Source organism: Emydura macquarii, unplaced genomic scaffold (genome assembly GCF_026122565.2).
Source record: "Emydura macquarii macquarii isolate MOO-44397 ecotype Brisbane River unplaced genomic scaffold, CSIRO-AGI_Emac_v2 contig_1146, whole genome shotgun sequence".
NCBI lineage: Eukaryota > Metazoa > Chordata > Testudines > Chelidae > Emydura > Emydura macquarii.
In genome coordinates, this window is record NW_027131283.1 from 16,650,791 (window position 1) to 16,667,227 (window position 16,437).

At 39.4% G+C, this 16,437-nt stretch overlaps 1 protein-coding gene across 10 annotated transcripts in view; it reads right to left on the bottom strand.

The window, feature by feature from the left end:
• TRDN (triadin) overlaps positions 1 to 16,437 on the bottom strand; it is a 301,086-nt gene that overhangs the window by 187,467 nt on the left and 97,182 nt on the right. For all 10 annotated transcript variants that reach the window (XM_067546684.1, XM_067546692.1, XM_067546686.1 and 7 more), the window contains 2 exons: positions 6,678 to 6,734; positions 757 to 816 (listed from right to left, as the gene is read on the bottom strand). In XM_067546684.1, coding sequence (XP_067402785.1) covers positions 757 to 816; positions 6,678 to 6,734 — 117 coding nt within the window. The remainder of the gene's footprint in view (positions 1 to 756; positions 817 to 6,677; positions 6,735 to 16,437) is intronic.

The following is a 16,437-nucleotide window of genomic DNA, read 5'->3' on the forward strand; positions in this document are numbered from 1 at the left end:
TTGTTCACTTAAAAAACCCCAACAACAACAGAATGACTTCACAGTAAATATGTGCAATTGCTACCACTATAGCTAGCTAGCCAGACTGTTTATTCGGGGCTAAACTGTAATTTGGACTACATGCATGTGCAAGGAAGTAAGGAGTAAGAATATCCCTTTTACTGCTGTGTGGGCTACCTAGTGCTTGGATCTGGCTGTACACCCAGTGGATGGAGCTTTGGTTCTGATTCCCAACTTACCAGCCAGTACAGGGAGCTCTCTAATTTGCTGTTGCCATAGGCCAATAACAAATTATTACCTCTTAGTGCAAGAATGAAGCAGAGAAGGGATTCTTCCACAGACGGATGCCTCTGAGGCACAATGCCTCCAGCGGCTACTCCTATAATCTACTCATCATCTCTTGCTCAGGACTGTGCATAAAGACACAATCTAGCATTTTGATTTATATAGTACTAATGAAAGAGAAATCTACCTATTGCGCTATGTACCTTTTACATACGTTTAAAACACAACATAAAGCATCCATTAATCCAGGAGAATAATGTTAGCCTTCATGTTCAATAAAACCATACAGATAGTTGATATATCCAAAAGTCCTTTAAAATCTCCCCTCTCCCTACAGCCATCCATCATTACACTTCCTCCCTCCATGAAAATAAATGGAATTTGCAGCATATTCTGAAGATCAACAGATCAGGCTATTTTGGGCCAAAGGGGAATGGGAATGCATGCTAGTCTCAAGCACTGGACACCTACCTTTTGGTTGTTCTTTCTGTTCAACCTTTCCTTGTTTTTCAGGTTTGTCTTTGTGAATTACTAGAAATAAATAATAGTGACATAGTCATCTCTGTTACATACTCCACAAACCTAACTATTCCTTCAAAACTATAATGGGAAAGTATCTGAAAGTAATGAATTTCAGCTCCAAATCACAGATGCTGATATATACCAGCAATCTTCCTTACATTTTCCTATTTAATTCCATACAACAGAAATATGGACCATTTTTTTTATAACAAATAAGCCTGTTTATGCTTGTGAAAATTGTTGGATTGTGTTTCTGTACCGTAACAGACTATACAGCAATCTTAATCTCATTTACGGGATCTGCATTTGACCCATTACATAAGCACACTGCTCTCAGATCCCAGTGTGGGAAACTATTTTTCACCCTTTGACAGCAACACTTTCTATTCTTAACAGAAAATGGCTCACACATTGCCTTCCAAGCTGTTTTTTATTTTTAGATGTTACCCTAACCAAAAAGACAGATTACCAAGGGTACATATCTGTAATAAGAACATAACGTCAGAAGAATAGCTCTTTAAGACATGGAGAGATGTACATCCTGCCTTTAGCAGAGAGACTTGATGCCTGTAGATCGTCAGCTGCTGACCTACATTCTTGCCCAAAAGTTTGGCTATCACAGTACCCCAGCTCAAAGAACTCCCACCACCACAAGAGACACCCATGAACGACCAAGGTGGTGGTGTTTCATGGAAAAAGAAGAGACATTTTCTATCCTGACCTCAATTTTCTGGCAAAAACTAAAACACATTTATGCCAAGTAGATGACTGTCACTTTTGCACATGTATACAGCAACATTTCTGCCCTGCTCTAGTCACAATTATATATATTTTAGCAACTTTTACTTTATTAGAGGTACAAAGAAGAAGCACAAATGACGAGCTCTTCTTGTTTAAATATTTCTTCCTAAAATCACGAATCTGTGCGTATTTCATTAAACCTAATGTTTGTTGCAAATGCTGCCTAATTTCATTATTTCCTCACAAGTGAAAATGTTAGCAAAAAACGTTCAGTCACAACAAGCAAACAATTTATTACTACTCATTAGTGCAATGGAAAGAGGTATAGAGGCTAGGACTTCACAAAGCCACCTGAAGAATTTGGATACCCAATTTACATTAAATGACTGGGAATGGAGAATGGGATCTACAAAAGGAATTAGGTGGTGTGACCTCAGCGTCACAGCGCCTAACTTTTAGGTGCCTGGAAAAATCACAGGAACCACCATGATCCACAAAGCGAAGTTAGGCACCCAGGCTCCCTGCACAATCAATGGGAAGAGATATGTGCCTTAGAATGAGATCCACAAAACCCCCACACACTAGATGGAGAGCCTCAGCCAAGAAAGATGTGTCCAAAATTGCACTTCTCTTAGGGAGACAAGCCTCTAAATTCAGGCTGCAAGGAGGGATCTATCTCTGCTTAGTGAGCAGGAACCACCTGGACTCTGGCTCCTTAGGAGCCTCTTGCATGAATGAGGAGTAGTGGTGGTGATGGTGGTGCTGCAATAACAATGGCACCACCTCCTCCTCCAGCCAGATTTTGAATGGGACCTAATCTAGTAGGCAACCTCTGAGCACAGCTACTGGGTCAGGACCTGCATGTGACATGGACATTCATCTTCCTATCTTCCTCCACTCTGTGGGAAATCACTCTGAAGCTTAGGTGAGGAGATAGATGTCCAGACACCTAGAGGGAGGTAGCAACGCACATGCCTAGAGGCAGAAACATAGGTGTCTAGGGAACTTTTACCCTAAAAACTTAAATGCCAAGTAAGTTTAGGTGCCTATTGTGTTTTGCTAAACTTTTGTGGAACGCAGTGGAGCCAAAACTGGGACTTAAGTGACTAAGTCTGGGGTTTAAGTGCTGATGTACCTTGGTGGATCTGGACCTGGGAGTACAAAAGTAATATACTCTAGCAGGCTTTGGGGATTCAGTGTCTGTTTCAGGATGTTAAATAGGGTAACAAGAAAAAGTAAGGTAGCATCCCCTGTCGCCAAAGCTTACATCATTAATTTTTTGCCAGAAGTAAGAACTTTGAAGCAGTAACAGGACTACATGTTCTTGCATGATGGCTGCATGTAAAAAGCAGCAAATCCAGTCAGGGTGCAAAACATTTCATACAGCTGTGCTGCTAGCTTTTGAGAGAAAGTCAGCCCAATTTTGCAAGTGACATCTTTCCTTTCTTCCCAACATTCATCCTCTGTGATGCATGAGCTATTTTACATTTGGTGACACTCCTTGTAATCTATATGCTAGAAAGAATAGCTGAACTATGCAGAACAGAGGGATGACAGAGTTCATGTGCTTCTTTAGCCATCAATGAAATGGCTGCACATGACCTGTTAAGATTTCTTAGGGCGTCAAACATGTATAGGGAGATAAATCATCCTTCACAAAGGCCCCTTTCACTTCACTTCTCTATGGCATCTCCCTATTTCATGTTTTGGCAGCAGAGACCAAAACGAACCTTGAAAGAGGCATGCTGAGTACAAAGACACAAATTATGCAGATAGGGCCTGATTCTCATTTACACTCAAGCTCATGTACGCTTTCATGGTAGGCTGAATAAAGGGGCCTTAAAAGTAGTTATAAATGTAATTTATTCCCACTTTAAGATCCTTTTGGATTACCAGAATGGTATAAAGGGACCTTAGCATAAATGAAAAATATGTATGCTTCTATAGGCTGTAAGGTAAATGCAGGGAGCACAAACAAATTGGCTCCTTTGTGAGGGATTAAAAGTAGTTTGATGCAGATGGGTGCATAGCTTGGAATGTGGATAAGCAGAAACCAGGCTGGCATGAGCATAAAATATTTTGTTCTTACACGTAATAGGCTGAAGGAAAGCTCTAATTAGTCTGAGAGCTCTGTCCTCTGTGTTGGTATCACAGTAGCCTCAGAATAGGCTAATCTCAGTTTGCAGTGTTTAGCACTACCTCATATGGAGGCGCTCAGAGCTATGATTCAGGCAACAAACTTATCCGGGATGGGCAGGTGTTGCCAAAATTAAATTGATCACATTCCAGGGCTGTGATGACAGGGCATTTTTGACTCTTTCATCACAAAGAAGGTCTGCAACAGTCAGGCTACCTAACTCCACTGAGGCCTTTTGATCTACTAAATTTAAATGTCACATTTTCATAAATTAAATTAATTAAAATAAACTCATCGCTTTTTTGCTGGAATCTCCCCATGTTCGACTTTAGAAGGAAGCCTAGAAGCCATAGCACATACAATACTTCTATTTCTACAGACTTGGAAGCCTGGATAGGTAGGCCCCACTTTTTCCACCAATAGCAGGAGTCAGACTAGAAAAACATGAGTATCCGTCTCTTCCTATAGTGCTTAAATCATTCACCTTACAAAGCTCTCAGCCTCAGCCTAACCAGGAGCAGGGCAGGTCCTAAAAATCAAGTCTGGGTCTTTGCATAGCGATGCAATTATGGTAACGGAAGACACACCTGGATTTATACACAGCACTTCCATATATAAAATTGGGAAATTCCAGGTTTCAGGTTGCCTGTACAACTTTAATTTAACCCACTCGGGCCTAGGCATTATGATATAGCCCAGATCTAAAAAGGGACTTAGGTGTTGTGACATGTAGCACCTAGAAAAATTACTGGACTTCACAAAGCTTGGGTTAGGTGCTCAGGTTCCATATCTAATGCATGGGTAGAGTGAGTCGCTTACAAATGGAATCCACAAAGACCAGTGTGCTAGGCAGCTCCCTGCTTAAACTAGCCAATAGATGATGCCAATAAGAGGGCTGTGTCCTAAACTCTGCCCGTCTGGGACTAAAGCAGCTAAACAGCTGGAAGGCGCCTAACTAAGCTTGGGATCCACAGCTAGGAAACATCTTGTAGATTTTTTGCAAGAAACACCAGAGGAGGAGGAGGTGCTGTGTGACTGCTGCTTACCTTGTAACTTTTAGTCCAGTGGTTAGAGCACTTATCTTGGATGTGTGAGACCCAGGTTCAATTCCCTTTATATCTGATGGGGAGAAGATTTGAACAGGGGTCTCCCAATTCACAGACAGGTGCCCTAACCACTGGACTTTGGGATAGTCTCAAATGAGTGTCTCTCAATCTCTCCTGTTGAATCTGTTCCATTTGTGATAAATACAAATAGTAATTTGGCTAAAGAGAGAGAGACTAACTATAGCCTGAGGGACCCACATGGGAGACCCAGAGTCCAATTCCTCTGCTCTAATGACTATTAAAGTATTCCCCATAGTGAAATAACTTCAACCAGAGAGAGGAGAAAGAGACATTACTAAGCTCTGTGAGATTTAATGCCATCATTTTTCTTCTTGCAGTTTCCTGCCTCACTCACTACACACCTTCCAACTTTTGCCACAAATGAGATCCTACAGTCTCCTTCACTATACATCCTTTATTCATTCCCTGAGCGGCATCCGTCCTGTGTACTGAATTGGTTTTGCAACTTTAACATTCCTTTAATGTAGTTTTTGGTATGTAATAGCATATGCACATTAGAGATGAGCCCAGATCAGAAATATTGATCAGGTTCCCACAAAAACAGTTGGCATGTGTTTTTAATAATACTGACAACATTACCTCTGTCACTAACCTCATTTTTTGAAATTGCTGAACCATTTTTGATGAAACTTTACAAGAAAATTTAGCTTGAGGCAGAGAGCAAGTATGGAAAATTTCATCCCGAACGGTTAAAGAGTGGCAAAGTTATAAGAATCTGAACACAGGGGTTTATAATGGAAAGCGTTAAGGCTCCTTAACTCTATATTATTCTAGGCATTGCTAACCACTTCACCTATAATAAAAACAGATGTGAGGCACATTTGTGATATTTTTCAAAATGTTAGTCATCTGATAGTATATTTAATCTGTACCAAATGAAAAAAAAGTGCAGTGGAGTCAAATTTAGTCTGCTCAGTTAAAAAGGTGGAGAGAGTGTTGGATAACATTTCTGTGCCCAAAAAGAGCAAGTGCAAAAAGAGATCTGTTAAGAAGGCGTTAATTCCATATCTTAGTGAAGTAAAAATAGTTCCCAACTCAATAAGACTTAGGGTGATGAGTGCAGTACAGATGAAGAAATATATGTTTGCTCTAGCTAGCTGAATACCCATGGACTCAGGAAATGCTAAATTAACTAAAACTCGAAGTTAAAGCACATTAAACCTCTGTGTGGACACTCCCATTCAGAAGTAAAGCAGTCTTAGTTCATTATAGCTTAATCTTTCTTCAAGGAAGTTTACAAAATAGCAAACTAAGGCCACTATACTTCTGAATGAGAAGGTGCACAAAAGGGTTTAACATGCTTTAATTTACATGGTTTTAACTTCACACCTTTCGTTAATTCATCTTAACATTCCTGATTTTCCCCATGCAGACAAGCCCTCTGATGAAGCTTAAAATTAGATTTGTTTGAAGGTCACACTGAATGTGAAACCAACATACATCTTATCTCTGATCTATCTACAATCTCTGATCTTTTGAGTTATACCATTCCTAGCAGTTTTGCCCCAAAACATGGGTAGATTCCATAGAAGGACAACACAAACTAATGTTAATTAATAAATACTATGACATTCCTTAAATCACTGTGTTTTTAAGGCACTATTGTCAGAATAAATGCTTTGTTAGATTTGTTCTCCGATTATTTAATGTAGGTTTTTATGTCATTATATTTAGAGACAGATGAAAAGGTAGAGAGAGGCCTATTTGGGGTCAAGGACTATGTCTTTATATGTGTTAATATGATGCATAGTTCAATAAGGCCCTGATCCTGATTAGGAACTTTCTGAATGCTCCTGCAATATAGTATATTTATTTACAATTTTAGTATCTGTTACACACACACACATAAAAATAGTAATAATTACCTTTCGGTACTGGTCTTTCGAGTTTTTCTTGTCTGTCAGGTTTGTCTTTATGAATTTCTGGAAAGAATACAATAATTAGTTTATTTGTTGGCAAGGGAAAAACTGACATAGCAATAAAGGAAATAAATTCTAATAAAAATCAGAAATAAATTATAAAGATATATTAAAGGTTTATGGAGTTCTAAGCTGGAACTTATATTTGGAATCATATGTGACAAAATTCTGGCCAGATTTAAAGCATTGTTCTTGATGTGTGTTATTGTTTCATTATTCATTCCTAAAAGTAGGAAACAAGAATATCCTTGTTTTAAAAAAGATCTATCTGCCATTAACTATTATGAATTCTACACTGAAAATATCTTGTGAAAGATCACACTTAATATTAAGGGCCTACAATAAAGATTCAGTTTTATATATAGTAACAGTTATGTATCAATTATTTTGTTTATGTGTAACTATGTAATAACATATAAAGAGTTATTGAACTTAATAAAAATGTTCTTACTAAGCATTTGTGATCGTAGTTAATGAACAACCAAAAATTAGTGAAACTAAATGCACCTCTTCAGATTTATCAAGATAGATATTTCATATTAAATATAAATTCCATTGATCTGTCTTCAAGCAACTTTAAAAACTGCAATTAATGTTGAATGTTTGGTTATGGTATTCTAACTTATACATCCCAATTAGGATAGGCTATGTTACATTTTTTTTTTGTTTTACTTTTATTTTATTCCTTCATTGTCATGTGATCTTGTGGATCCGTCACTTTTCTATAATAATTCAATGTACAGATCTGAGAACTGTTAAAATATTATTAATTCTTAAAAATCATGGGCAACTTGTTATTTCCACAGGAAAATAAACACAAACACAACATCACCTTTTATGTGCTTTCCAGTATTTGCACTGGACTATCTCCTTCCCTAAAATTGGCACCTTCCATTTTTTTTAGAGGACTTTTATTTGAAATGGGGATATTTCTACAAGAACTCAAAAAAAAAAAATAAAAAAAATCAAGGCTCCATTTGCTAACATTTGGGAAAATATTAACAAGTGATATCGTAGTTGGCAGCTGGTAAACCCATTAAGACTACATAGAGCGTCTGCATTCATGTAATATGAGCACATCCCTGGAGTGTGCAACTGACATCGGACACTAGACCAAATTAATCCCTGATGTGAGCAGGTGCCGCTCTTACTAGAGTCAATGGGAGGTGCATCCACTTACTTTAGGGCTGGATTTGCCTTTCCTGTTCCAAATTACAAGATCAGTCAACACAAAATTAATCCAGCAGAGACTGTACAAAACACTGTGCATACTGCATCTGCTGGATAGTAAGGGAACAATCTAATGCTAACCAATGTCAGTGGGAGTCTTCCCATTGACTTCAACAGACACTGGGCCAGAACATAGAAGCATTGCCTAACAGGGTAAATGGGAAAGATACATTTCTATATTCCATTAATGATCAGCTGCACAGATTTGTCCACAGACTGCTGAGAATCACTACCTATCAGTCAATATCAAGCAGTATTTGCCATCAAGCAGTATTTGACAGTATGTGTCAGGTTTACCAGAAAACCATAATCATGCTATAATACAAGTCTCCACTGTCTTCAAATATAGAGCTCATTCTTTCAGCAAAGAGGTAAAAATACCTATTAAAGAGGAGCAGAGGCCTAGATATGCATCATCACCATTCATCAATGTAGAGTAAGAAGACAAACTGACCATAAGATTCCAATGAACCATTTGTGATACTGTGCTTTCCAGTCTTCATTCGTATAGCATTTTTATTGTTCTATATGCCTCCAAATACAGACTACAGAGAAATTACCCAATTTAAATACTCTTGTTACAATGAGTTTGGTTCGTTTTCGTCCTGTAATTATGTCAGGATTTTTCTCCCGGTCACTGCTACCGTCCACAAATTTACACACTGCTTCTAGTGCATTCTAAAATATACTCTTTTTGCTTCACTTAAAAAAAATATTTACAGTCATTTTGATAATTTAATGAACCTGAGAGATGTTAATGGACACCCTTAAAAACCTGAAATATTTGCATCTATCTGCAAATTAAGGACAACAGGGAAAGAAGGTATTTAAAATTTTCCACATAGTCCCATCACTGTCCCTCAGCCCTCACATGGAAAGAATTTCTCTAGTCATGAGAGGATACAGAGGATGAACTACTCTCCCCTCCATGTTTACAGAAGAAAGAAATTATAAATTAAAATAATATCCACCCTTATTTAATTTACATCTTCTTGCATTTTCTGATTGTTCATCAGCACGTTAGACCAAATGAGACTTCTTTACGCATACAGGATTGTCTATGCTGGACATTTTTTCCTCAAGTTAATGAATAGTCAAATTAACAAGAAGTAGGTAACACAGTGATAAAGGCAGACAATTACCCAAAAGTTTATTCCAGGATACATTTATGTTTTACCCTAAGCTGAGTCTAGTGTAGATATACCCAGGGAAGAGACTTGAATCCACAAAGAGACTTAGACATTACAGTCCTTAGAAAATTGCTAGAACAACACTGGGATCCACAGACCTGACTTAGGCTACCTATAAAATGCACAGGGTGAGATAGCCTTCTTAGGTTATGTCTACACTACGAGCTAGGGATGTGGTTCCCTGCTCATGTAGACATACTTATGCTAGCTGTCATCTGACCTAGCATGTTTAAAACAGTGGTGTAGCCATAGTAGTGCGGGCAGTAGTAGACACCTTCAGTCCATACTCACAGATTTCAGAGTTACACCCGGGGTGACTAGCCTATGCTGCCACTTGCTGTGCCTGTGATACTATTTTTAGTTCAGTGAAAGCTATCATGAGGATTACTGTGCAAACTGGGAATCACACCCCTAACACACCCAGTTCTTAGCTTTTGTTCAATATAATTCAGATACTACTGTGGAGGAAAACATGCTCTTCTGTAAAGTGCTGCCTAGCCGCACTATTGGTGAATGTCTATTTAACATGTTTGTTGAAGCTACTGAATATTTTGAAATTGACTGGGAAAAATATACTGCTAAATGCAGTGACGATGCCAAAGCAATGACTGGCAGGAACAGCAGGCTTGTTGCAAGATTAAAAACCATTATGCCGCAAGCAATTTGGACCCACTGCTTCTTACAGCACTTGCAGCAAAAGGAATACCTTCTGAGTTGCATCAGGTAATGAGCCTGTGAACGTTGTGAATTTCATAAAAAGCCGGCCTTTAAAACTGCAAAAAGGCAAGTTGGTATGTGAAGAAATGGGCACATTTTATAAGAGTCTTCTCCTGCACACTGTAGTGAGATGGCTCTTATGGCGGACAGTATTAAGCAGACATTTTGAATTGCAAGCTGAAGTACTTATGTTCCTACAGGATCAAGGGTTCCCTCTTGCTAAATTGTTCAGTGATCCATCATGGCTTCTTCAGCTGGCTTACTTAGCAGATGTCGTTAGTCATTTGAATGAGTTGATTATGAGTTTTCAAGGACGACACAAAAACATAATTGAGCTAGGAGACAAAGTCAGAGCCTCTGGAAAGGCCCTTGGAGCCTGGTCTGCTCAGCTTCAGAGTGGAGACTTTGAGTCATTTCCTCTGCGTGGCAAGTTCATGAAATTCATTGCTAATGACAAGAGTGTGGACATTAAGCAATTAAAAAACATTATGATTGAACATATACTTAAACTTAAAAAGCAGCTCCAGGATTACTTCCCATCTGACGATGAAGAACTTGGCAAGAGGTGGATAATTAATCCGTTCAACCAAAGAGTAGTCAAGTCTGCCAAACTTACAGAAAGCCTGCGAGATAAACTAATCGAGTTTTCATCTGATTAAATGATTCAGTGTTCGTATCTTTCAAAAGAAATGTGCACAATGTTGATGGCACAGAAGCATGACTATTCAAAATTTGTAACTGAAGCTTTGAAAGTTTTAATCCCATTCATAACATCATATTTATGTGAACTGGGTTACTCATTAATGGTTGTAATAAAAATAAAGCAACAAAATAAATTATCTGTGGAGAATGACCTGCTGCTGAGTGTTTCTTCAATTCAACCCACCATAAAAAAATTAGCTAGTACAAAACAAGCAGAAGTGTCTCATTAAAGGACTCTGTAAAACTTGTTATTTATAAAAAGTGAATATATAGTTGTTTCTGTGTAAAAATAAACTTTGATCGGGCACACAAATAATTTCTCTTGTCTTCACTTATTTGCTTAGGTTTGAAATAATAGTTTATTAATGCTGGTGGGCCAGTATTATTCATAACTTACTTAATGATGTTGAAGATAAGGGTCGCAATTTTTCAAGTCTTAGTATAGGAAGGGTCACAATATTTTTTAAGTCCAAAGGGGGTCACCAGCACAAAAAGGTTGAGATACACTGCACTAAACTATGGGATACTCTGATGTGGACCTCTGCCTCTCTTCTTGAAACCTCTCCACTTTAATTAAATATTAATTGAGCCCCAGAAAGTGTGAGAACACTCTGTAACCCAGTGGTTAAGGCACTTACCTGGGAGGCGGCAGACCTCTATCCAAATCCTCTCTCCTCATCAAGCAAAAGGAGGAATTGAACCAGTGTCTCCACATCCCAGGAGAGTACCCTAACTCAGTGTTTCCCAAACATTAGGCCTTGACTCACCAGTGGGTCACAGGAAAGTTCAAATAGGATTGCTGGATTAATACATTGCTGTGCCCTGGCCTATGCAAACATACTTCTCCCAGCCCAATGCAGAGGGGAGGCTCTGGGAGGAGGGGGACAGTTGGAGAGCAATTCCACCCTGCAGCGGTGGCTGGGCCTGGCTTCACACTCTAACGCTTGTGACCTTATGCACAGGGCCTGGTACCATTCAGGTTTAGCCCAGCCACCTCCTCTATCATGAGGCAGAGGTGGCCAAGCCAAATCTGAGTGGCACTGTGACCCTGTATGCCAGGTCTCAATGCCTAGAATGGGGAGCCAGGTCCAGCCCTGCAGGATGGGAAGTACATCAGGGTTGCTCTCCAACGCCCCCTCCCCACCTCTACTCGGGGCCTTCCCTCCACAGCAGGATAGGATTAGGGTTGTGGAGGATTCATATATGTAATGGTAGTTCACAAAAAGAGATGAAACAAAGTTGGTGGTCACCTTACCAAAAAGTTTAGGAACCACTGCCCTAACCACTAGGCTGAGGTTAAGGGAGGTCCCTTCCTCACCCTGGCCATTTTGTGTGGAGTTAGGCAACCTCTGAGCAAGCCTACCCACCGGGGCCCAACAGCAAAGATAGGTGGATGAATGCCTCTTTCCCCCCAGTTTGTGGTTGCTCTGAGACTTAGGCATGAGATAGGCATCTGGATGCTAAGAGTGAAGCATCAGTTCACATGCCCAGAGGTAGGAATTATATGCCCAGGGAACATACAGCACAAATTTAGGTGCCAGGTGAGTTTAGACACCCACAGGGCTAGGAGCAGCTGAGTGGGGAGTTTGTGGATTACAGTGGTGCCTAAAACTGGGCCACAGGTGCCTAAGTCTCTTTGTAGATCTGAGCCAGTATGTATATATACATCTAGAGATGTGTAAGGAGAGCAAACTTTACATAGCTTCACATATCACTTCTGAATCTGGTTCATTGACTAATAAACCGTATGCTACTAGCAGAATTATGCACAGAGCCTCAAACATTTGGAGACTCATAGGAGAGCCTCAGCTGGTGTAAACTATCATAGCTCCATTGACTTCAAATTATTCAAATACAGTGGCTACCCCTTCTCCCTGAGCCCCTGTCAAAATCTGAGGAAATCCTTGTATTTCAGATACGGTCCTTGTTTTCCTCTTGTAGTGGTTTTAGTGGATCACATAGTAATTTAGTTCATAAATGTTTCTATACCTAATGGAAGGCAGGTAGCTACAGCAGATAATCTATATTGGCTCCAGGACATATTGGGGGCAAATTCAATCTGACAAGAGTATTTCTGAACAAACTAAATAACAGGGATAGCTCCTCCCCTGCAACATCCAATATTTCTGAATGGATTATCTAACCTACAACACCACTTTGACACAACACATCACACACAGTCCTTAAAGAGACTGAACCTGTATACTAATAAAATATAAAATACACACTGAACTTGCAAAATTTGCTTTCACTAGGATTTTTTCCTAATCTCTGTATGCTGTTGGCGACAGCAAAAAAAATGACAATCTAAAATACATTATTTCTGCACATTACAAGTGAAATGTTACCAGCAGAAACAAATAAAAGTTTCTATGTTGACTGAATTTGATTAATTTACAAGCCATAAAATGGTAACAGCTAACTAACTCCAAATATTTAAAATAGGGAAACATTAGATTTTTCTATTGAGGATTTTTTCTATGCAGTTTTGATACGCTGTTCTTATCCTTTATGACAAATAGCTTTAATTTTCTAGTAATCACATCATATCTTATTGCTGAGTTGACAAAGTGGCCGTAATATCATAGAAGACTTACATGGCCAGTTTAAAGCACACAATTCATCTCTATCAATATGACAAACTGTTAATAAATCCTAAATATTATGAATTCATGTTTAGAAAAATGACAGGCTCAAGTAGCAGAAAGGATAATCTTTGTTACCAAGGCAACCATCCTGATTCTTTATGAGATGGCAGCACCATTTATTAAATTATTGCCAAGGAGTATGTATTTTAAAAGATATATTTCACTGTTAAGCTTTTCTAGTTATCAAGCAGGCTGAAAAAAATTATCCTTTTCCCAATGTTGCTTCTGTTTAGATGGGACAAAGAGTTTATTTCCTAAAATGTGGGCACTGCTTGACTTATCTAGTGTTCTGAGGATATACAGAAGATATAATTGTATATAGTATAATTGTTTTAAATGCCTCCAAGAAGAAAAGCTGGCAGCCTGCTCACCAACCATTTTCCAACTCTGACAGGAGATATATTCACTATATTGTTAGCAGGTCTCACAGCTGTATGTTGTTGACCCAAAAAAAGCCTGATAGTCTGCTGACAGTCAGTCTTACATGGGCTAAGCCTGTCGCTTTCTGCAGCTTGATTGAAAATCCCTGCTGAACAAGCAGTTTTGTAAGCTCTTCTTCTCTTTCTCCCGCCCCCAGCCTTTACCATGTTAATTTTCTTTATCAAGAGTTTACAGTGTCTAACACCAGCCCTGCTCTCCCTGTGCATTACAAAGACCAAGCACTAGAAGGAGGGGGGATGGGAAAAGAGAAGTAAATTATAGTTTCCTGAAGCACTTTACACCAGTGGCGCACTCTCAGCACAGTTCAGCCTCACATTAGTATGAATAAGGATGCATAGCCCCTTCATGACAAGACAGGAGGTGGTTTTTACACCTCCATCAGCAAATACAGTGGTTCATTTTCAGTCTGCTTATTTTACTGTGCTCTTCTTTGGCTGCTCGCTGTTAATAAGTATTCGGTTTGAATAACTTGCATTATGGTAGCACCTAAAGCGCCAAACCGAGGTCAGGGCCACACTGCGCTAGGCTCTGTACATGCACATAGTAACAGACTGTCTCTTCTCCAAAGAGCTTACAATATAAACAAAAACAAAAAAACCCAGAAGAACCTGAAAGGAAATATTATTGTTCCCATTTCCATAAAGGAAGCTTTATGATTCAATGACTTACCCATGGTCACCCATGGAAAGCGACATCAGAGCTGGTGACTGAACCCTGATCCTCTGAAGCCTACTCTGGTCCCTTAGCCACCTTCTCTGCTTTAATATTAGATAATCACAGTAAGGGTGAATTGGGGGTTTAATATCACAATTGTTTTAAATTTCATCAGTTCTAATTGGCTTGATTTTAAGGGGTTATATTTTTATGTATCTTTTGCTGAGTAAACTATGCCAACTGATCCTGGTTTCAGACTGTGTTCTTTGTTCTTCATTCTTCCTCCCCCTTTTCTCCCACCCCCTTTTGCTATAAAAAACCAAACAAAAACAGGCAGTGATGCTAAATATTTTGGCCCAGATCCACAAAAGTGTTTAGGCTTCTAACTTCCACTAAAATCAATAGAAGTTAGAGGCCCAAACACCTTTGTGACTCTGGACCTTTGAGTGTTTAAAACCTTTACTTTCTCAAAAATGGTCATATGTGAAAACATGAATGGACCCCACCCAAAGTGCCTGGCAAGATACGGATTAATAATTCTGCCCCCAGCTGCCGGAAGCCCTACAGCTGCTACCCACAACTAAGCTGGACTATATCCCTGCTGCTTCATCTAGACTAACTGGCTACAGGTGCATGATTATTCTGGAGAGTTGGTGGGGATATAAATCAATAGCTAGACATGAGCTGGAATGATCTGGGTTTGGAGCTTCAGAAGGCCAGAGGGGGGTTATTTTTAACTTTTTCCTAAACATTGTTATAGAAAATTTTAGTCAATTCTCCTCTTGTTAGTCTCCTTAGGAGACATTCCGAGCTGTACAGTTGTGGTCTAGCTCTACTCTAGGTGGAAGAGGCTGGTTAGGGTGATAGCTATTTTTAGTAGGGGGTGAGGGTGGGGAAGGAATCTGTACAATAGACTCATTCCCAACAAAACGTTACCGTTTCATGCAGCCACAGTCCATACAAAATACCCAAGTCTTTATAGCAGCTAGAATACGAAAAATAAATGGCAAATATTTCTGTCTGTGAGAATTAACTCTGGGGTTGCATCTACCCTACAGGCCCAGCCATCAGGACTGGACAGGAAGTTGGTGGTGAAGACGTTAAAAGACGCTGTATCTTTTATGCTCTGCTGATCTTTGAAGCTGCCAAGATTAGGTTGAAGTTGCCTCACACCTGCTCTAATTTATGGCCAAAGTTTTAAAGGGCTATTTTGGCAGCTGGAGATAGTCAGAATGCAGTAGTGTTCCAGCTATACATCCTTCCCTTGATATAGTTTACTACATTGAGTGGTATAGAGCCAGACAGGGAGGCTTTGTACTACTCTATACCTTAAGCGAATCTTCAGATGGCCACTGAAACCAGAATTAAGTCTGCTTTGTGCTGTGGAAGCAGGGCAAAACAAATTTAGCACAGATTAGGATCTGGCTCCACAAATTATAAGTAATCTACTAGCATTGGTAGAGCTCTACCCAAGATATCAATGGTAAAAACATTAACACAAACTCAGGCTATGTTCAGATTGACAGCGGCAAAATCATCGCCGCCAGATCGATCTTTCTTGATCAATTGAGCGGTCAGTGAGACCTGCTCAATCAATCAGGAAGTCGACTGAGTAAGTCCACCCCCTCAAGTAGCGTAGCACTGAGCCAATGGCTCAGTGCAGTGAGAACAGCACGCAGAAGGGAAGCTGAGCAGTCGACGTCAGTTTGCGTAGTTTGCGTAACTCACATCGACTGCTGCCAAATTGTGCGATAAATGTGAACCAGCCCCAACTAGCAGCACCCCTACCACCAACCTAATAAGTGTTTTGATCATGGGGTGATATTTCAATAATAGTCAAATTTTCCAGCTTGTGGAGAGAGGCATAATGTATCCCCATTCCCACACAACTTCTGAACATCTACAAACAAACTAAAACTAAATTTGATACAACCATCTCTATTTATATTTTACTGCTTTGGGATCAATGAAATATATGTCTTTTTCCATCTGCTATGACTCAAATAATATTCTTTCTGCTACAAAATAAAATGTTTTATTCTTGGATATTGAGGCGAGGTGAGCAATATATTACTGTTTTTATTTATTAAAACAGAATTTTATTTTTATGTAACTGAACATTGG